At 44.2% G+C, this 23,246-nt stretch overlaps 1 protein-coding gene across 2 annotated transcripts in view; it reads right to left on the bottom strand.

The window, feature by feature from the left end:
• Positions 1-4,975: 4,975 nt before the first annotated feature.
• Positions 4,976-23,246, bottom strand: part of ANO9 (anoctamin 9) — an 86,321-nt gene continuing 68,050 nt past the window's right edge. Inside the window, exons 16-25 of one of the 2 annotated variants that reach the window (XM_040410285.1) lie at positions 21,982-22,039; positions 21,441-21,538; positions 17,123-17,277; positions 16,877-17,029; positions 15,855-15,999; positions 14,962-15,069; positions 8,046-8,136; positions 7,273-7,385; positions 5,231-5,302; positions 4,976-5,093 (exon numbers count right to left, since the gene is read on the bottom strand). In XM_040410285.1, coding sequence (XP_040266219.1) covers positions 5,066-5,093; positions 5,231-5,302; positions 7,273-7,385; positions 8,046-8,136; positions 14,962-15,069; positions 15,855-15,999; positions 16,877-17,029; positions 17,123-17,277; positions 21,441-21,538; positions 21,982-22,039 — 1,021 coding nt within the window. In that variant the 3' untranslated portion in view covers positions 4,976-5,065. The remainder of the gene's footprint in view (positions 5,094-5,230; positions 5,303-7,272; positions 7,386-8,045; positions 8,137-14,961; positions 15,070-15,854; positions 16,000-16,876; positions 17,030-17,122; positions 17,278-21,440; positions 21,539-21,981; positions 22,040-23,246) is intronic. The other variant, XM_040410286.1, reaches the window with a different exon arrangement.

Raw genomic sequence — 23,246 nt, 5'->3', positions numbered from 1 at the left:
CAGTCTGGCCTCACTGGACGGAAGCCAGCTAGTTTTCAGTCTCTGCAAGCTCCCTGGCATGATGATCCAGTACGGTTGACAACCAATAGAGTCTGAGCTGAAATGTTGGTGTCAGTAGGCCTACGGAAGTTGTGCTGTACCCATGTTCAACTTGGAATCTGAAGTATTCAACCACTTTAGAGCTCTATAATGGTCACATGATTCTAAATATCAATGTCAACCCTAGACTATTAAATATAAAGCACACTAAAATTTAGTGCTTGGTTTCATTGGCTCCAGTGGTGGCTATGGTGTCTAAAAGTCTCGATGATCCACTTTTCCAGAAACTCTTAAACATGCATGTTTATTCCAATGGGGAGATGGGACCCCTCTGTCAACTCTTATCTCCCATAGGATCTAAGAATGTTGGTTTTCCCCCTTTCTTTCGACATCTCCTATTGGTAGGCAGTCGGAAGGTTTCAAAGCACACCTGATAATCTGCTGATCCAAGGTTAGGATGATTTTTGTCTACTGTGTATAGCCAGCTTAACCCCTAGATGACCACCATATGTATACAGGGTGGGCCATTTATATGGATACACCTTAATAAAATGGGAATGGTTGGCGATATTAACTTCCTGTTTGTGGCACATTAGTATATGTGAGGGGGGAAACTTTTCAAGATGGGTGGTGACCATGACGGCCATTTTGAAGTCGGCCATTTTGAATCCAACTTTTGTTTTTTCAATAGGAAGAGGGTCATGTGACACATCAAACTTATTGGGAATTTCACAAGAAAAGCAATGGTGTGCTTGGTTTTAACATAACTTTATTCTTTCATGAGTTATTTACAAGTTTCTGACCACTTATAAAATGTGTTCAATGTGCTGCCCATTGTGTTGGATTGTCAATGCAACCCTTTTCTCCCACTCTTCACACACTGATAGCAACACCACAGGAGAAATGTTAGCACAGGCTTCCAGTATCCGTAGTTTCAGGTGCTGCACATCTCGTATCTTCACAGCATAGACGATTGCCTTCAGAGGATACGAGATGTGCAGCACCTGAAACTACGGATACTGGAAGCCTGTGCTAGCATTTCTCCTGCGGTGTTGCTATCAGTGTGTGAAGAGTGGGAGAAGAGGGTTGCATTGACAATCCAACACAATGGGCAGCACATTGAACACATTTTATAAGTGGTCAGAAACTTGTAAATAACTCATGAAAGAATAAAGTTACGTTAAAACCAAGCACACCATTGCTTTTCTTGTGAAATTCCCAATAAGTTTGATGTGTCACATGACCCTCTTCCTATTGAAAAAACAAAAGTTGGATTCAAAATGGCCGACTTCAAAATGGCCGCCATGGTCACCACCCATCTTGAAAAGTTTCCCCCCTCACATATACTAATGTGCCACAAACAGGATGTTAATACCACCAACCATTCCCATTTTATTAAGGTGTATCCATATAAATGGCCCACCCTGTATATCCATCTTCAGCTGCAAATGAGTTCAGAATATGAAAAGCCTATATACAGTATATTTTCGTCTTCACATAGTCCCACATGTCCTTTCTTCGTTCCCTTGTTTCTTGATTCAATGCCCTTTGATCAGTTTTCAACTGCCCCATCTCCTCGACATTAACACTAGGTGAAGGTGGACCTTCTTGGTTTCTAGGTCCTAAAACAGCTGCTCTTTCTGCTACCCTTGTAGCGACCACTATTTCTGGTCGTTTGGAGAGTGCTTGATTACATATCCCACACTGGTTTAATGGTTGCAAAAAACATCTGTTTCATCATGAGGGACTGGTCCATGATGCCTACATAAATTCAACTTAAGCAATATATAGGAAATCATGAAAAAGCCCAATAAAGAGCTAACCTGATGCAAGAGGCCTACTGTCACGGCCTATGGTGTACGCCGTGACACTGTTGCCATGCTTGCTGTTGCCGGTGGCAACATGTTGCTGTTTTGGCATGTTGTGGCAGTGTCACAGGTTTTGCTGTGTGCACTGTGACTTGCAGGCCACGCATGCTGTTGTCCGTGGCAACCTGCTGCCTTTTGCTTGTGTGTGTAATTCTCCTTTTGGTAGTGTCTCCCTGCTGTGTGGAGTGTGTGGGGTTAATACACTGACTGGAGCAAATTGGTGAGTCAGGTGTGGTCTCAGGTCTCTTTATATACTTTGGCTTGGAAACTGAGATCAGTTTGGTTTGTCTGCCTTGCATGGATGAGATCTGAGGGCCATCCAAGTTTGACATCAAGGCCATCTGCGATGTCATCCTGAGTGTTTCCTCCTTGTGTTCCTTCCCCTCCTGGTGTGTCATTTACGGTGTGGGTTTAAGTTGGAGATTTGGTGTAAGTCTTGTTTGTGGGTGCATGTCTGGGATGTTGTTGATGTTTGTTCCTGCATGTGTGCAAGAAGTCTCCCTTGTGTGTATTACCTCCGAAAGGGGGTCCCATTGGTTTCCCGGAGGGGTGAACCTAAAGACATTAGCAGCCTTGCCTGGAGCCACCTTGCTTCGGTGTCTGCATGGGGGTCCAGGTTGTTTTGCTGTGGTAGGTAAGTGTTTGATGTTCCGTTGTTACATTGTGTTCTTACCTGCTGTGCAGTTGCTGCATTGTCTTTCTCCTTGTCAGCTACTGGGCCGCTGGGGACGGCTTTCATCCGTGGTGATGGATGAACAGGAGGTATCTGCCCTGTCACGATGTTGAGGGCGATGCAGGGATTCCTAGACTTTTAGGTTTGTGGGTATGAGCCCCCTTACCATTGAAGGCGGCTCATACAGCCAGGAGACTAGGGCTATTTCAGGGAAGCTTTAGGAGGTGACCAGCTCCCTTTTCCCTGCCTATGGCTTAGTACTTGGTGACATTGTACGGTGGGGAGTTTCCCCCACTCCTGTCACGGCGGGGAGTGGGGAAAACCCCCCACCGTGCAAAGACAGTGGCTGCAACACCAGATAGCAGGCCAGGGAGCAGGTCACCTCCTAGTGCAACCCCAAACTCTCCCTAGACTCCTAACGCATGAGCCGCCTCAGAAGGTAAGGGGGCTCATGCTCACCAACCTTTGACCCTGCTATCCCTGCAAAGCCCTAGGCCTTATGACAGGGCAGAGACCACCCATTCATCCTACACCACGGATGAATGGTGTCTCCAGAGGCCTAGTGGCAAACAGGATGCAAGACCATGGGCTAAACAGCAACATAACAATGCTATCCACACTTACCTGCCGCAGCCGTGATGAAAGGGGGCTCCAAGCTAGAAAACCCACAGTCTAGTCATCGCTTAAACCCCTCCGGGAAAGCACGCCCCTTCCGGAGCCACATACCACAATCAAACCTCCAAGCAAAACCCACCCCATAACTACATACACCAGGTGGGGGGAGGAATGACAGAAACACACCGGAGGGGACAACAGACAGAGCAAGGTAAACAAAATAACAAATAGTGATAGCTCACACAGACATAATCATTCAGCCAGGGAGCAAAGCTCCTACACAGATTGAAGCAAAGTCAAACTGACCTTCAGGCTCCACCACACCAACATATAAGGAGGCCTGAGGTCACACCCACCACACCTACCAAGCACACCTTAACACATGCATATCAACAAGTTGCCACCGGCAACCTGCATGCGCGGTGAAAGTGTCACGGCACACACCAAAGGCCGTGACAACTCCCCACCGTGACACCTACTGTATGTAAGTGCAGGTTTACTTGAGTTTACTATGTTTCACCTGTAAGGAGTTCACACGGGTGTTGCGGGAAAAGGTGCGGGTGCGTTGCCGGAACATGTGATTTTTCCACGCGAGTGCAAAACATTGTAATGCGTTTTGCACTCGCGTGAGAAAAATCGTGCATGTTTGGTACCCAAACCCGAACTTCTTCACAGAAGTTCGGGCTTGGGATCGGTGTTCTGTAGATTGTATTATTTCCCCTTATAACATAGTTATAAGGGAAAATAATAGCATTCTGAATACAGAATGCATAGTACAATAGTGCTGGAGGGGTTAAAAAATAATAAAATAATTTAACTCACCTTAATCCACTTGCTCGCGCAGCCCGGCATCTCTTCTGTCTTCATCTTAGCTGTGTGCAGGAAAAGGACCTGTGGTGACATCACTCCGGTCATCACATGGTCCGTCACACGATCTTTTACCATGGTGATGGATCATGTGATGACCGGAGTGACGTCACCACAGGTCCTTTTCCTGCACACAGCTAAGATGAAGACAGAAGAGATGCCAGGCTGCGCGAGCAAGTGGATTAGGTGAGTTAAATTTTTTTTTATTTTTTTTTTTTAACCACTCCAGTGCTATTTTACTATGCATTCTGTATTCAGAATGCTATTATTTTCCCATATAACCAGGGGAAAATAATAATGATCGGGTCTCCATCCAGATAGTCTCCTAGCAACAGTGTGTGAAAATCGCATCCGCACTTGCTAGCCTAACACAGTGAGGGGTTGTGTCTGGCAAGGCAGGTATTTTCCTCCGAGCATGTGCGGCTGGGCTAGTTTCCAGCCAGGTGAGGTCAAATACCGGACATGAGTTATGAGTTTAAGTGCCGGTCCGGGTTTTGGCAGCACCTGGCCGTCCTTAAATAGGCAGCTGGGCTCAGCAGAGATGTCTCTGTTTTTGGGATCTGAGGCTTTGTGCTGTGCTGGAGGGCTGAGAGCCGCATGCTGGGGAAACAGGCCCCCTAAAGACTGCTGTGGACTACTGGAGGCAGAACTGCCAGCAAGGTGACTTTTGTTATATGGACTTTCCATTGTGTGTAAATTAACACCAAGACTGCAACGTTACGTGCTGTTTTGTGCAATTGCCTAGAGTGTGAATAAACATTGACGTTATGAGTTAAGAACTTGTATTTTGCCTCTGTACTGCCCCCACTTACCCTATCTACCAGAGCGAAACCCCACATACCATATATTTTTTCAATAGAAATAGACATTGTTTTTTCTTTTATAAAAAATACTTTTATTAAAAAAATATTTACAGATTAGTAAATGTAATACGTTAGGCTCTCCGGCGCATCACGTCAGGTCTGGGCATCTCCAGGTCATTATGTAGGCCCTTTTATTGGTATTAAACTTCTGTTGAACGCTCTATCATACTGGAAGAAAAGAACAAGCCTCAGTATATTTCAGGAATCCTGTGAGCAATGCCATGTTGAATTGAATAAACAAAAAGGTTTTCTGGGGGCCATCATAGCTCTATGTAAGCAAGGGCGGGTCTAATTTGGAAAATTACCTGAGGTCCACTAGTAGGTTTCTGTAAGGGTGGGGAGAGCTGTTATGCTCATCAGTCTCCTCTGGCATCTCTCTGTAGGATGGAGTAGGGGAGAGTTAGTGCCCCTTGCAAAGGCTATATAATGCCTTCTTTGTTCTAAAATTCTTGTGTGGCATGGAGTGGGCAGGCTGCTAGCAGGGGAATGAGCAGGGCATGCAAGGTCTCTACTACCAGGTCTCTAAGGATAAATGCTCTGTCGAGTTCCCTTACCCCTTCAGAAGCTGCTTTGAGATTTCCATTTCTCAAAACCTCTACATTTTGCCATACACTTAGATCACTCATTTGGCCAGCGACTGGACATAGATGTCGGCTGAACCAGATGAGTTTAATGGGACTATCTAACTGTATGGGAGCCTCCCAATTTCCCCCCGATGGTATACTTCGGGAGAGATAAGCCACTTCCAGAGGTGTCCACATCCAAGACACTTGAATGTTTGGTAGAGTAAAGAGTGCATATGTATGGCAGAGTTGAGAGAGAGAGCTGTTGGATGAATAAGCATTAGGCCGACCAATATCTAATGTGCACAGCCAATATTACTCTTGACCCTCTCTTACACACGCTTGTGTAGTACACCAGGCACTACCATTCCTACACCGTGCTACTGTCTATAATGCCTAATAAATGTGGGACACCACTATGCTTTTTGTTTCCCGGTCTGTTCTGTAAGTGCTATGTAACTTATGCATTGTATTTCATTCTTTTTGCCTGGTTGTCTAGCAGCTGGCAGTGTATCTGGCTGAGAGAGCTAGTCACTTCCTACCAAGGGAGGGGTTGCAAGAAGCTAAAGTTGGGAATTGAGAGTTGGAAGGAGATGAGACAATATAGTGCGGTGAGGGGAGCCCCCTGCAGCAGGAGCCCTGGGAAACAGCTTGGAAAGCACCAAGACTTCTTTCAGTTAATGGACTGAATATTGCGAGGAGTTCAACAGCAAAAGGCATCCCACTCAAAGTTACCAGAATAGTCATAAAGTCCAGTAACCAGACTAAAGCCAGAGATTAGCACAGCAGAGAGATAAGGCCAAGCATTCAAATTCAACAGCCAGTCTGCCCCAAAACCTGCTGGAGCCAGAGACAGATCAAATATTGTCTGGATGCAAGTTTATTCAAGTAAAACTGATGAACTTTACAAAGTCTGGACTCGACTTATTCTCCACCAACTACAACTCTCTTCTTTGAATGCTACAGAGCCTAGCCCTGGAGAGCGATGGTATCCCTGTGGGAGCAACTTGACACACAAACTATTCAGGCCACACCACCACTTGGCATTCCTAACACTGGGACTGGATCAGCCATGTGGGGGTGGCACTTTGCACTTTCTTGGCCAAACATGCATGTGTTTTTAAAAGGTAGAGGGTGCTAAGCTGCTGCCAAACACCTCTGGTGGTGGCTTATTTTTTTGAGACAGGATTGGACTTCTTCCACAATATCTGCCAACTCCACTATACTGTACACAAATAAAATTGATGGGCTCCGACAACATAAATGTGCGTGGGGGATATATGGCCTGCCTAAATATGTTTCGCCTTAATATCACTTGATTGTAGCAGAGTGGTAAATATAAAAGTGATGCATGTAAACTGCAACCTGATTAACAGGTATCAGATTATAGGAGGGAGGGCACATCGGACATGTGTCCTGGACCTTCACCATCCTGGGGACCTCCACCACTCTTCTAATGGACAACCAGTGAACTTATCCAATAGAGAACAGTTGTCTATGTAACCGCCATAAGCTTCAGTGGAGAAAGCCATGTCACTACTTAAACACTTCAAAATGTGAAGGTGTGGATGGAGGGCCAAGGGGAGTCTGGAAGCCTGAGGTGGGATGGGGACCTCCACTAGTCAAAATCAGTTTGCCAAAACATGTGAAGCTTATCCCATCGAGTAGGTCCATTGTAAATTAGGCAATGTGAGACATGTATGTTCTAATAGCCTGGGACATCCTGGTGAACATGACACCAGTTTGTAATGCATGCTTAATACCAGGGAAATTGGGGAAATTACCCAAGCTGATCCAGAAGATGTGTATGCTTCTGCTGTAGGCTAGCATTCTTCACGGATTGAGGGACGTCTGGTACAAACCAGGCAGCAATAAACTTTATGCATACAGCCACGTGCTGAAATATAAAGATGAAACCAAAACAGCATAAGATGGCATAGAAGAGAATGATGTAACCTAATCAAAACATGAGATGAAAAATATCTTTCTGAGAGTTAAAGAGGTTGTACAGCTTTGGCAGCTATTGGTCTGCCCCTCCCCCAACCTTGCCAGACCTGCAGAGGGAAGCATACTTCATGCTACCCGATGCTGGGTTCCAGTTCCTTTGCTCCACCGGTATGGACTTCCCCCAAACGGAACCCACTCACGTGCTGCTTGGTGGACATTTCACTGCCGTAGCCAGTGATTGGCTGCAGTGGCACATGTGGTTCTTGCCACTCCAAGAGTTGACAAGCAGTGAATGGAGCATCAAGACTGCAGCTGTGGACCAAAGAAGTCAGAACCAGTGGTGGGGATAAGGCAAGTATGTTATCTTCCGCAGGTCCAGCAAGAACAAGATGGCTGGGTGGGGGACCAAAGGAAAGGATACCAAAGCTGGATAACCCCTTTAATCATTGAAGGACTATCCTTAAAGGGAACCTGTAACTAGGTTCGGAACCACTAAACCACCAGCATGTCGGTGCCCTTTGATGCATGCACAATGTGCAGATGGAGACAGTACACCCCTCTTCACTCTGCTTCAGATCTATACAAACTGTATAATGTTTTTACTGCTCACCTCAAATACGATGACAAATGCAAGCCGAGCAGCAAAGATATGCCAGAATTGCACCGAGAAACTGTAGTCAGTATTACGATAATCACGATATCTGAATAAAAAAGGCAAAATAGATATATGAAACAACATTACCCTACCAGGCACCTGCGAACTGACAACCACTTTATAGCCTCCAGACAGTTGCCACTGTCTTTCAGCATTGGACTAGGTTTACTTGGGCCCACCAGAGGAAAAGATTGTTGGGGCCCAACCCCTATACCATCAATAAAGTCTAATAGGTTTTGAATCAAAGAAATTGAGAATTTTTGGGTATTCTGGTGGGCCAGTCCGACCCTGCTTTTTTCCACTTCTCTTGGCTTTAAAAGGGGATGACAAAGACAAGTTAAAACCATGGATTATGATACATGTTCCAGAGCTATGATCTAACTTGTTTTTCCAAGAATCATCCATTCCTCATATTTGCCTAGGTTTCACAGCCATACATCGGGATTTCAATAGACACCCAAGTACTTGCATATACGCCTCGTTAGGTGTCCATGTATGTTTTGTTTATAGATATATGTATGTAAGGCCCATTATGGTAGCACTGCATCCTGTATTATTCAGACACTGTATGGTACAGTATGCCTTTGGTACTGTATGATGGTATTTTGGCATATTTGCCAACTGTCATGGATTGGGTGGATGTCTCTGAAAAGTGAGAAGGGGAGGCAAGTTCCTTGCAAAGCTCAGAGTCTGTACTGCAGGAATAGTCAGCAAAGCAAGACGAAGACAGCTTCTCGGTGCTGTTCTCTACTGATCGACATTAGTGCTAAGATTTGGATTTTGCTTGCTAAATCTCCCCCAAATTGGTGTATGTGTACAGCAGCCTTAAAAGGGTTGCTCATCTCAAACATTGGTGGCATATCTCTAGGTCGGGTATGACACTAATGTCAGATAGGAGATAGGAGCAGGTCGCAGAAGTATATCTTTCTGCTTGTAAATTTACCTTTTGGAATCTGCAGAATGTCAATTCTTTTTGTGGATTTTCATTTCAAATTTTATCTTTTGCAACGTATCGGGTGGAATCCAGGACAAATCTACAGCTACAAAAAACTGTATTTAACTGTATTTTGCTGAGAATTTGTTGTGGAAACACACTGAAAACCACATGCAAATCCACATCAAGTCCATCCTCGTGTTCATGTAGCCTTAAGATAGGTGTAAGTTACTAGTGATGAGCGGCAGGGGCAATATTTACATTCACAATATTTTGCGAATATTTGGGCGAATATTAGTCATATATTCGAGAATTCGCTATTTTCTTGATTGCGAAAATAAATCTGTAATATGCACGTATTGCGCGCGCAATACAGGCGTGGGTCACTGTTGCTATATTTTTCAAGCTGCTAGAAGTTTCCTGAGACTGGAGAAAATGGTTGGCACAGCAGAACATTACAATAGCTTTATATGCAGATGGAGTGCTCCAATATATTCGCGATTGCGCAAATTGGCAATTAATGATGCGCATATTTTTGCACAATATGTGAAACTTCACATGTTAGCAGGTCTGACTACATATTACTGATTGGTGCACTAAGTATTGTTGCGAACTTGAGACATCACAGCACTACTGTATGTCCAGGGCCGTCTTTAACGCAGGGCAAAAGGGGCAGCTGCCCTGGGCCCAGTTAGTTGCATCTGGGGGGCCCAAGGCAGCTGCCTCTTGAGCCCCACTGGCCACTGGTGACGTGGGGGGCGGCGGCAGGGCACAGGGAGATAAGCGCTTCCATTGTGGAAGCACTTATCTCCATAGTTATCTGTATCGCAGTCCTCAGGACAGCAATACAGATGGAAGTGCTGCGGCGGGGCAGGGGAGGGAGAGGCGTCTCCCTCCCCTTTCCTCTGATAGTCCGGTGCAGGCAGCGCAATGACATCATCGTGCCGCCTGAGCCATACAGAGCGGGACACAGGCCGGAAGAGGCCTGCATCGCATCGCTGCCAGCCTGATGGAGGCAAGTGTATTTTTTATTTTTTTTATCTGGTACTACTACTGGCACAGGATTGGGGGGCATCTATGAGGGCACCTCTTACTGGCACATTATTGGTAGCACTTTCTACTGGCACATTATTGGGAGCACTATGGGGGCATCTACTGAGGCCCCAAAGAAGGGGTATTTTATATGGGGGAAGGGGGAGAGGAACACTATGGGGGCTTCTACTGAGGCCACAAAGAAAGGGTATTTTATATGGGGGGCTCTGTATAGGGGTAATACTATGGGCTTATCTATGGGGGGCACTAAGAAGGGGTATTTTATACTTGCAATTATGGGGCACACTGAGGGCATCTACTGGGGCACTATATATGGGGCATTTTATACTGGTACTTAATGGGGGGCACTAGGAAGAAGGGGGGAGAGGAGTACTATGGGCTCATCTATGGGGGGGCACTAAGAAGGGGTATTTTATACTTGCAAATGATGGGTGACACTGAGGGCATTTACTGGGGGCACTATATAGGGGTATTTTTTGCACTGGCACATTAGAAGAAGATTTATTACTACTGGGGGGCATTATGATGGGCTTTATTACTACTGGGGGTCTATGGGGAACATGATTACTAGTATGGGCTTTATGGTAGCATTATTACTTCTGGGGCACAGTGGGGACATGTGGGGGGGCACTGTAGGAGCACTATTACTACCATGTGTGTGTTACGCTGAGCGCTCCGGGTCCCCTGCTGGTCTCGGAGCGCTCACAGCGTATGTCCCCAGGCAGCACTCCAGCGTCTCGGCGTGTGCGTCCTCGCTCTCTAGGGCGCGCGCGCGCCGGGACTCTTAGATTCAAAGGACCAGTGCACCAGTGATTGGTGCCTGGTCCAAATGGGTTATTAAGGGTTAAGGTTGTGAGAGGCAGTGCTGACTTAATTAGGCTGCACCTGTGCACTGCCCATTTATACCTTCTCCTCCCACAGCCTTCTGCCGGATCTTTGTGCCTTGTGCCTCAGAGAAAGCGTTCCCTACGTTGTTAGTTTGCCTTACCCGTTGCTACCGTCCACTCGCCTTTGAACCTTTGCCGCCTGCCCTGACCGCTGCTTCGTCCGACTACGCTCTTGCCTTCTCCCTGTGTACCACGCCTTATCAGTTGCCAGAGAGGTCGAGTTGTTACTAGGGGACACGACCTGGTAGTTACCGCCGTGGCAAATCCATCCCGCTTTGCGGCGGGCTCTGGTGAAGACCAGTAACTGCTTAGAACCGGTCCTCTAGTGCAACCCGTGCCATCGCCTCTCTGGTGCAGAGGATTCACTACCTGTCCTGCCGGTTCGTGACAGTGTGCTCTAGCAGAGAATTATTCCTATTGGTGAGACTTTTGGGAGCACTATTACTGTGGGGGCACCTTGGCACAGTATCATCTTACCACAATTATTTTTGGGGGATGTTATGTTTACACTATTAGTGTCAGGGGCACCATTTGCTGGGCACTGTGTGCCAATAATTATTAAAGAGCACTATCTGCATGGTATTACTATTATCAGGGGGTTTATCTGCTTCTGCAGTATAGTATTGGGGACTCTGAGCACAGCGGCACAGTATTGGGGGTGGTAGGATGATTTGTCCAGAAGATGGGAGGGTGATGGAAAAGTAGTAAACTAAGATTTTGTTCGTCAAACTGCAGAGACGAGAAATGGCTGAAAAATGGTGGTCTGGTCTGAAAGGAGAAGATGAGGAAAGAGAACATCGACATCAATGAGATGTCACTGGATGTAAGAGGTATGTGGCGCTGTATTACCCTGTATGTAGTGGTGGATGGAGGGGTTAGTAGTACAGTACTATTTGCACATTGTAATAAAAAATAAAATAAAAACTGCTAAATACTATATATTTGTGTCAGAAGTTGTGCTTTTTAATTTTTAGAATAATGATACAGCCCTTTTATTTGATTCTTTTGTGCTGATTCTTCCCCCCCCCTCTATATTAAGGGACACTATAGTCACCAGAACCACAACAGCTAAACGTAGTAGTTCTGGTGCCTATAGCATGTCTCTGCAAGCTTCTTAATGTAAACATGTTTTCAGAAAAAAAAGCCAGTATTTACATTACTGCCAAGGAACACCTCTAGTGGACACTCATCATTATTAAAGTTTACTACTCTACGAGGTGTGTGGATTTTTTGTGTGTGTGTGTTGTGGTGGAGGGCGTGATTGCATGCTAGGGTGTGGGAAGGCGGGATCCAGGGGGACCAAGTAAATTCTTGCCCAGGGTCCAATCAATATTAAAGACTGCCCTGACTATGTCTGTAGCATGTATGTATGGACAGCAGAACCTATCACACTGCCTAACACCCTGCACTGGAACCTATAAGCTACACTATATGACTATCTAACCTACACTGACCATCTCCCACTAACTATCTGTAATATATATATATATATATATATATATATTACACACACACATACAGTACAGACCAAAAGTTTGGACACACCTTCTCATTCAAAGAGTTTTCTTTATTTCCATGACTATGAAAATTGTAGATTCACACTGAAGGCATCAAAACTATGAATTAACACATGTGGAATTAAATACATAACAAACAAGTGTGAAACAACTGAAAATATGTCATATTCTAGGTTCTTCAAAGTAGCCACCTTTTGCTTTGCACACTCTTGGCATTCTCTTGATGAGCTTCAAGAGGTAGTCCCCTGAAATGGTTTTCACTTCACAGGTGTGCCCTGTCAGGTTTAATAAGTGGGATTTCTTGCCTTATAAATGGGGTTGGGACCATCAGTTGCGTTGAGGAGAAGTCAGGTGGATACACAGCTGATAGTCCTACTGAATAGACTGTTAGAATTTGTATTATGGCAAGAAAAAAGCAGCTAAGTAAAGAAAAACGAGTGGCCATCATTACTTTAAGAAATAAAGGTCAGTAAGTCAGCCGAAAAATTGGGAAAACTTTGAAAGTAAGGGCTATTTGACCATGAAGGAGAGTGATGGGGTGCTGCGCCAGATGACCTGGCCTCCACAGTCACCGGACCTGAACCCAATCGAGATGGTTTGGGGTGAGCTGGACCGCAGAGTGAAGGCAAAAGGGCCAACAAGTGCTAAGCATCTCTGGGAACTCCTTCAAGACCGTTGGAAGACCATTTCAGGGGACTACCTCTTGAAGCTCATCAAAAGAATGCCAAGAGTGTGCAAAGCAGTAATCAAAGCAAAAAGGTGGCTACTTTGAAGAACCTAGAATATGACATATTTTCAGTTGTTTCACACTTGTTTGTTATGTATATAATTCCACATGTGTTAATTCATAGTTTTGATGCCTTCATAGTCATGAAAATAAAGAAAACTCTTTGAATGAGAAGGTGTGTCCAAACTTTTGGTCTGTACTGTATATATATATATATATATATATATATATATATATATATGCTAACTAATGTAATTAAACAGTAAAGCACAGAGCACAATGACACTGCTCTCTCTCAGAACTCCATAAACCTCTGAAAATGGCTGCTCAGAAAGTTCTTATATAGTAAGGGGTAGGCAACTTTCCTACTGGTTACTAGGGATGTTGCTAAGCTCAGACAAAGACATTGCAGCCTTCTCATTGGCCCACAAGCAAGAAGGGAGGGTGCTGATGGAAAAAAAAATCTAGAATATTTGAGAATACGAATATATAGCACTATATTCTAAATCTAAAGTGGCGATATTCGCGATTAAAATTTGCAATACGAATATTCGCGACCAACACTATAAAAGTTACTATTGCTTAGTAAATCTGTGAAGGTTCTCATTCATCCAGGTCATGGTATATAAATAGTAATAAGTCAAAGCAACTGGAAATCTTGTATTTTTTTCTTGAAAAAGTTTAGCTAGTCATCCGAAAGGATTTCTCAATTAGAATGACTTGTACAAGAATTCTCCAGCATTAACTGGTGACTCGTTCTTAAGTCATGGAGGTAAGGTGTCGATTGCATTTGCATGACTGAAGCTATTCATTTTAGTTAAACTGCCTTAGGAGAGGTGTTAGAGCTGCATTGTAAGTGGCAGGCAGTAGATACTGCACCCCCTCCACCTCTACTCCCGTTTGGTTTCTCAAACTTAAACATAAAAAGCTTCCTTCACACCTCTTTTGAACCAGTCCTCTTATCCTAGAGCCTTCGCTAAGGCTGGCCTTAAACTGAAGTTGCCACTGTAGATTCAACAAAGATGTAAAATTTCCAGGCTGACTTTATAAGTCAGCCCTTAAACTCAGAATAGTCTTATAGGCCATTTGAAAATCTTTTTTCTAAACCAGAAGAGACTTTAGGCTGCCACGCTACCTCTTTTTGGTTTAAGCTTTTTATTGTGAATAAACCTGTTGTGCTTTTTTGCCATTTTAGTGTTAGCATTTTTAATAGTGCCTTTTAGCACATGTTTTTTTTATGGATTTTTCTGTACAATAAAATACATCCCCCCTCCCCTCTTGATGTCACTTGCTCTATAGATCAATGAGAAAAAACATGGTTTAAAAAAAAACTAAAAATGCAATACACATTGGGGCAGCTTTAAGGCTGTATTACACAGCCCGTTCCCTCCCGGCAATCGCCTGCTCACTAGTGGAGGAGACTGCTATTACATGCTGTGATCTCCTCCACAGCATGGCGAGGAGCGATCGCTATGTCATCTAATTACCCTACACTTGCAGCTAACATCTGGGGTGGTGCTTTTGCCTAAAAAAAAAAAAAGAAAAAAAAGACTCAACACTATAAACTTAAAAGGTGTGCATGTTGCAGCTGGGGCCTCAAGGGCTCAACAGCCTCTTTGCAACAAGATTGACAACTGCACTCTAAATGGTAAGTAATAACAGAAGGGTCCTGTAAAAAGTTTGCATTTAGGTCAAGGAGCTTCAAGATTTGGTCTTCCCACACAAGATCCATCCATCCTAGTAATGTAGGTACCTGCACTCTGTGGTGTTTGGGTACACGTCCACTAACACATGCGTCCTCCTGTCAAAGTCTTGTGTACGAAATGTTGATAGACTCTGGTTAATGTATCCGGTGAGACAGCTAAAAAGGAAAAACAATTACTGAAACATTTTGCAATTACACTCTATGGATCTCTGCCCGCAAGCCTTGTAACTGTATGGACATCTTATGGCTTGTTGTAGGATGCCTGCAGCATCTGGGTGCCTACGTTTTGCTACTGGGCATAAATGGGCATTGGACTATGTTATTGCATTTTTTTCTTGCTTGTCAAAAAAATAACATTGCTTGGCGTTTGAAGTTATGGATTTAATGTTGTCCCTTGGGCATGTACTGAATTATTTGATAGTATGTACAAGTGGAGAAAACTATAGGCTAGGCCCCCCTTTGCCACCATTTGCATTCCGTCAAGGTTTATATTAGAAGAATCAACTTTGCAAGAAGTGCTAAATACAACTCCTTCGAGGACCTATGTGTTTCCATGGTTACAGACTACAAACAAACTCTGCTGTCAGATCCTCCAGCCATACATGCAGACGGCAAACTCATCATTTCTGGGCAGCGGATTGTCCTATGTAAAATGGGATCTGCTGCCCAGAGACAATGGATCTTTATGGGGACAAGCGTTCACAGTAGAGATCGCTAATACCCGTAGAGCGAAGGGGATTGCTGCATGTAAGCGCAGCTCATCTCCGTTGACAATTGGCAGTATCCTGGAACAAACAGTTCGTTCCCAATAATTGACTCCCATGTAAAGGAATCTTTAGAAGAAATGTTGTAAAACAGGACTGTTGGGGTTAACGGTATTTTTATGCCTAGAAGAAAAGGGTGATGATCCATGTAGAGAAATCATGTTTACTATGCCTTACTCTATATCCTCTTGCCCCTGTGCACACGGCCCATATGCATATTTATAAATGAGCCTAGGGATGAAGTCAGATGTGATTGCAATGACCAGACCATTCGTGATGACCGCGAGAACCCCCACTGCTTCTAGAACTTGCAACCAGATACCTGAAAAGCAAGCAAAACAGACTTTATCTTATACTTTTGTTATATTAGGTAAGGCCAAGTTCACACATCAGTTATTTCCATCAGTTATTTCCATCAGTTATTGTAAGCCAAAACCAGCAGTGAAGCCTACAGTTAGCCTACTACCAGGTATAATGTAAAGATTTGCACCTATTCTGTGTTTTTGACCCACACCTGGTTTTGGCGGAAATAACTGACCAAATAACTGAAGTGTGAACTCAGCTTTAAAAGGACAATAAACCTGAAGTCTTAGTTATATGTTTAAAAGGGATTGTTCAGTCTCTTGATTATTATAATTTTTTTTCAAAAAGCTTAGGATTTTATAAAATACCTTACCGATCCTGGACCATTTCCGTGCCGTCATTTTCAGAATTCCCATCTGCTCTCTGTATCCTGGCCTCCAGCAAAGACATTTCGACACGGACATGTGACACCAGGCTACCGCTGCGGCGGTTACATGTCTATTTCAAAATGTCCTCACTTCACTCATCAGGACACAGCGACCGACAGGGAACCCAGAAACCAGAGGCACCAGGGGATTGATAAGTATTACTCAATTAGTTATTTCCTAGCATTGTAAGCTTTGGGTGAAAAAAAAAAAATGTTGAAGGGGCTGGACAACCCCTTTAAAGCAAGTTTAGGGAGAAATGAGGAAACAGCACTTGGAGGACCCTGCAGTGATGAGATGAATGCAACCCGACAATCAGGAAGGAAATAAGGGGCCACATCAGGAAGGTACGGAGGAGAAAATGAGTCACAGTGAGTAATTCTTCAATAAAAACTCATGCAAGTGCCAATATATTAACCTGACCACTTTCAAAATAAAGAACCATTGTGTAGAACCTCTTTAAAATCTCACCTATGTCATTTACTTTTCTTGGCACCAGGCGGCGCTGCAAGCGAGTCATTTTGATGGCATCAAGGCGGATTTCCAGCACATTGTTGATGAAGGCGAGGAGTGGGGCAAGAGGGAAGGCAGCCACAAAGATGGTCGTGAAACTGTATTGAATAACTTAAGATGGACACAAGAGAATGATCACATATCACAAACGCCTTATGAAAGGGGTGACCATGATTAATGGTGTAGTTTATGTACAAGACTCACCCATTTCTAGAAACTCATCAAACAAACTGAAGATATGGACTTCACCAAGCCTGTAATTGGCTCTCCACGCTTCCGTTACATGGTCCCCGGATCCCTGCTCACTGTGCACCCTACTACGCCTGTCCTTCAATGTACGAATCTTATGTTTTAGGAATCTACAGAGAGAAGGTTGCCGAGTTTTAATAAGATCAATGATCCAGATTGCAAAATATTTCCGAATATAAAAATTCTGTGGCAGCATGGTGTCTGAGTGGTTAGCACAGAGGTTTGAGGATTCAAGGGCAACATCTGCACAGAGTTTATACGTTTTCCTCAGGTTTCTGTTGGTCTCCCTTTGGGTCCTCTGGTTTTCTCCCACACTCCAGTATATACTAATAGGTTAATTTGAAATTGCAGCGAGCTCCTGATGAACTGGTGCAGAGGATGGGAGTGGTAGTGGCCCTGAGGAGGTGTTGTGCCACGGTGTACTCCCTCAGGCCATTGCTCCTAGGGATCGGTGCAGTGGAAATGTAGTTTGAAGAATCAGGCCAGGAGTGAACTAATAACAGTCTCTTTTTACTTAGTACAAAATATAACTTGTGGTACAACCAGAATCAACAAATTCAAAGTGCAGTTTCGGGCACCAGTTAATGAGGTATGTTGGCAGTCTGGATGACTATATATTGCCATTTGTGGTTATAGGTGCCCACTGTAAGGTTCAGACTTGAGGTTTATCTGGCCTAGTGGTGGTATAGGTGATGGGTGTCTGAGCCTTAGGCCCTCACTTTGCAGCAGTGTCTGTAAAGCAGTATTGGACTGACTCGCTTGTTGCAGGTGCTTTCTTGAAGCTGAATTTTGTAGGTCTCTCTGGAGAATCATATATGATTTTCAGGAGTAGGAGCTCCTGCATGTGCATCCTTTCCTTTCTAACACTGCACTGGCATTCCCCTTCTTGGCAGCAAATAGGACCAGCCCACTCCTACCGAGAAGGGAGGAACAGGGTGGTTAGACCTGTTCCTGCTGATCAATGCCAATCACACCTCCTCCTGTGAGTTACATAATAATTACAACACAACTATTTACAATTGCAGATACCCCCAGGTCTGGGCTACTGAAATTTTTTGATTTTGGCCCAATGGGGGCAGCAACCAATGTGAGTAATGACAATCTGTGTACAGCGCTGAGGAATAATTTTATCTCTATATAAATGAATAGAATAGCCAACTTTTTTTTTTTACATTTGGGTTACTCTCCTTGCTTAAACTAAAACTGTGACTATTGTAATGAGCAGAAAGATATCTTCATTCAGTGTCTAAGCCTCTAAGGCAGGGATGCCCAACTTGCGGCCCTCCAGCTGTTGCAAAACTACAACTCCCAGCATGCCATGACAGCCTACAGCTATCAGTCTACAGCAGGGCATTGTGGGAGTTGTAGTTTTACAACAGCTGGAGGGCCGCAGGTTGGGCATCCCTGCTCTAAGGGAAACCATAGTATAGCAAACCAAAAACAATCAAATATGTAATTATTTTCTCCAACCAGGGTTGATGTCATATCACCTAAAATTGGGGTTCTTGCAGGGATCTTGAGTTTTTCCTAGCCTCCACATTGATCCCCCAGTGTTATTTTTGCCCGATTCTTTTACTGTGTCAACATATTCCACATTGCTGTACAGAGATTGTCATCACTTACATCAGTCCCTGTCCCCAGTGGAGCTCACATTGTAATCCCTCTAAGGCCTCATGCACACAACCATATGTATTTTGTGGTCCACAAATTGTGGGTCCACAAAATTCGGATACCATTCATGTTACATCTGCATTTTTGTGGTCATAGATCCGTGGTCCGCATTTTGTGGCCAGGTATAGAATATGTTCTATTTTTTTTTGCAGAACAGTCATACGGATGCGGAAAGCACACATCCATGTGATTTCCACATCCGTATGTCCGTTCTGCAAGAAGATAGAATATGTGCAGTATCCCAGACCTGGGGGTATCTGCAATTGTTTTACTTGTATTGTATTGTATTGTAATGTTATGTAATGTTCTTCTATGTACATCAGCAAATTAGATATGGTTGGCAGGAACAAGGCTAACCACCCTCTTCTTCCCCTCTTGGTAGGAGTGGGCTGGTCCTTCTTCCTTCCAGGATGGGGAGTTCCAGGAGATAGGAAGCAAATGCCATAGCTCCTACTCCTGTGAGTCTATCACTCTAGGAAAATTGCCAGAATCAAGAATGCTGCTTCCAAATAACTTCACAGTGTACCTGGACAGCAGAGTGATCACCAAAACTACAGCGTTACAGACCCTGCTGCAGGAAAGAGAATACGGTTTAGACATCTATCACCTGGAACATTGCCAGGCCAGGACACCCATATACACAAGTGCATGTGCAGGGTACTCAAGTTGTGTGTAGTAGGTGTTTTTGGGTGATGTAGTGCAATATACACTAACCTGGTACAGCTGACTCTCTGCAAGGGCAGGTATAGGTAGAAATAGTTTGTGACGCCAGTGCCAAGTAAACAGTGGCACGCCGTTTGCGGATGCAGGAATAAATTGAGGAAACGTAGTATTAAAACAGAACTCCAACTTTAGTAGTTTTCCAAGCAGAGACAATAATGGAAATGCAGTTCCTTAGCATACAGTCGATTTTGCAATTCGGTCGATGCAGGCAATTCAGTTATAGCAGGGTAATTACAGAGTGTTGAACACAGGACTTGCAGCACAGGAGCTTGCACTCTAATTCTGTCTGATCCTGGAATACAGCAATTCTTCACCAAGGCCCATTAACCTAATTCTGGCTTTATATCCTTGGCTATGGCTTCCATAAGTACCTCCTCTGTCTTTCTGAGTACCTCTGGCTTTCCTGATCTTTGCCTCTGTCTCTCTCAGCTTTTGGAAACTTCCTCAGGTTCTTGATCTAACATATTCCTGTTTCTGCATATGGGAATTCAGGAGGGAATCTTCTTCTGGACAGCAGGCTTCAGGCCTGGACTTGTCTCAGACATTGTCTAATCTCCAACTGTAGATTACAGACACTAGACTCCGTCTGCCCTATACTTCCCTGTCTGGGCCTTATATAAACTAGGGCTCCCTAGCTCCCTCTAAGGACTAGAAGCTGGAATGACACCCCTAGCAGGCCTGTACATGCAAGTGTCATAGTAACAGGGAAACACATAGCATTGCATTACATGACATTTTATAAAACTGACATATAACAACTTCCCCATAATTAGGAGGGATGACAGCACACCAAGTGACACTTTGGTAGTGACGGGTATTACAGTTTCCGTACACTACACATGTAAGTGCCATTTAATTGCCACCTAACCATCCACCAAATCTCATCACCTGTGGACTGAAACTGAACTTTGTACCTACTACTGCTGGATGTGCCACAAGTTATATTTTGCACCAAGTAAAGAGAGACAGTTAAGTATTCACTTTTGGCCTGATTCTTCAAACCTTTCTTCTTCACCGATTCCCAGGGAGCAAGAGAACAGTGACACAACAACTCATCACGGCCACTACCTCTCCCATCCTCCTCAGTGGCTTGCTGCACATGTCCGCAAAATGCGGACCACTGAACCATTGACGTCAATAGGTCCACAAAAAATGCATCTAGCATAGGAACCTAATCTGTATTTAGCGAATCCACAGTTTGCGGACCACAAAACAGAGATGGCTTAACTCAGACACACACATCAGGGAGTTTCACTATCAGTATTTTTCTGATGTGTGGGAAAACCCAGGTTCCCAGAGCTGCAAGGCACCATGCTATCCATTGAAACAGATGAATGCTTCATCTGTTATGTATTACTGGATCCAGCAGGGGGCGGATTTATTTATAAAAAAGGTGGGGCAGATTATAAAACTACTCTCTACAGGCATTGGGAGAGTCATATAGCAGGCCAAGAAAACCCTAGAAAGGGTGGGAGACTGAGATGAACCAAACATTCAGGGGAGAATTTATCACCCCACCAAGCCTATGACATTCAAAACGGCAAAACTCAGTTTCTGACCTTTTAAAATGTCATTGCAACTTTTTAAAAGTCCCAACTAGCATTGTTATGCCGTCCTTGGCAGTTTCCGAAAAGGGAGCGTGGTGAGGGTGTAAATAATGACAAAAATTTACGTCAGCTCCGAGGTGCCATAGATTTCAGACTGGTGCACGGACTGCCGGAGGAGGCATTTAGTTTATGCCATAAATGACATGCCTCCTCCGGCAGCGGAGGTCCTATGAAGATTGGCATAGCACACATCGACCTTGATAAATCAGGTCCTCCGTTTTTTGCCTGGCGCTTTTTTTTTTCAAACTTGCTCAAGTGACCCTCATACTCACGGGGACAGAAATTCCATGCAGTTGCTGAGCGTCTGTTTAAGGATCATGATGATACACATTTGTATAAACAGGTCGGTAATGCATCCACTTGGGTGACACTATAATGAAAGATGGAGGTTAGAAACAAACCAGATGTTCATTCCCAATAAACCATAAAAGGATTGCCCACTCTTTTGTATTGATGGCCTGTGCTTACGATAGCCCATCGATATCTGATGGGTGTGGTGGGTCTGACACCCTGAACCCCCGCTAATCAGATGTTTGGAAGTTGTACCAATCTCAAAACTATACAGCTCCACCCATTGTGTAGTGGACAGGGCTGGTTATTGCACTTTCTTCCCACTCCAAACCAGCTGATTGTCAGTATACCAACGCCATATTACCTGCCGATCAGATATTGATGGGCAATCCTGGAGACAAGCCATCAGTAGATATTGAATGCATAACCCATTTAAAGGGATTGGCCCACGAACAACATTTATCTCATATCCACAGAATGTTAGTAGAAAAATCCCCTTAAAGCTACTGTAAGCACACTCACCTCTTCGAGCCTCCACTCTCCAGCAATGCGTATGTAGTTTCCTGGGTATCCATTAATCCTATTAATGAAAGCATCCACATTTTAGCTACATTTCCATATTTATTTAGGCAAAAAGTTTTGGCAATGCGCAATAGTAAAAATATGCAAAGAGTTATCTACCAGAGAAAGAGAACCATCTTGCTAGCGCCACCTTCTGGAAGCGGTTCCCTGTAAGTCAGCGTCATTTAGGCATCTATTTTCCCTTGTCATGTCCCAACACTCTCTAAAGAGTCGGACACTGACTCACAGGGAGCCACCACCACGTCCAGAAGGTTGGACGAGCGAGACGGTTCTCTCTTTCTCTGGGAATTATCCCTTTGCACATTATTTAGGAGAATGTCATGACTCATTGGGCTAAAGGGTCAACTTTAAAGGGTTGGGTGCTTTGGACAACCCCTTTCTGTTTGAAGGGTCCATCAAAGTGATGCCGAGATCCCCGGGGATCAGCTGTAATCTGTAGGGGAGCCCGGCAGTTCAATAATACACCTGCAGAGGAACTAGAACTTTACACAAATTGGTTTCTCAACCATTCTGTCTCCCCTCCCTGCTCTGACTAAGGTTCCTTTCAAATTTCCATGTCCATTTGACGTCCGTGGAAAAATCTGTTTGTGTTTCATCCGTGAAGTTGTCCGTGAAGGAGCTCGTTTTTTGCCATCTGTGTGTCATCCATATTCCCCGGACACTGCTCAAAAAAATTAGTTTCCAGAGCAACTCCTACCAGTGGTCAGTGAAAAGCAGACCAAACACAGATACCATCTGTGTTGTGTCAGTATTTTTTCACGGACCCATAGAATTCAATGGGCGCGTTTGGCCCGTATTATGAACCAAAGTAGAGCATGTCTCCGTGATTTTTTTTTTCTGACCCACGATCAGTTAAAAAATACTGATACAAACATATTAAAATCAATGGGTACGTGTGCCGATGGTGCAAAATGCGGATAGCACACGCCAGTGAAAAACGGAAATGTGAACAAGGCTTTATAGATAAAGATCTCGAATGGAAGATCGCCCGGTGAAAATAAGTATTTGCAAATGGGTTTTCTAAACGAGTCAACCCCTTCAGGGTAAGTTCACACACTGCATATTTGTTGCAGACTTGGAATCTGTGCCTAACTTCTGCAACAAATTACTGTCCACGGGGAAACCTTGGGCAGTTCCTTCATGGCACTTTGTCAGCCGGACATTTTGGACAGCTGAACTCTACAAATTAGAGGCTTCTCATGTCA

Source organism: Bufo bufo, chromosome 10 (assembly GCF_905171765.1).
Source record: "Bufo bufo chromosome 10, aBufBuf1.1, whole genome shotgun sequence".
NCBI classification, from domain to species: Eukaryota; Metazoa; Chordata; class Amphibia; order Anura; family Bufonidae; genus Bufo; species Bufo bufo.
This window is presented reverse-complemented; position numbering and strand designations above follow the sequence as displayed.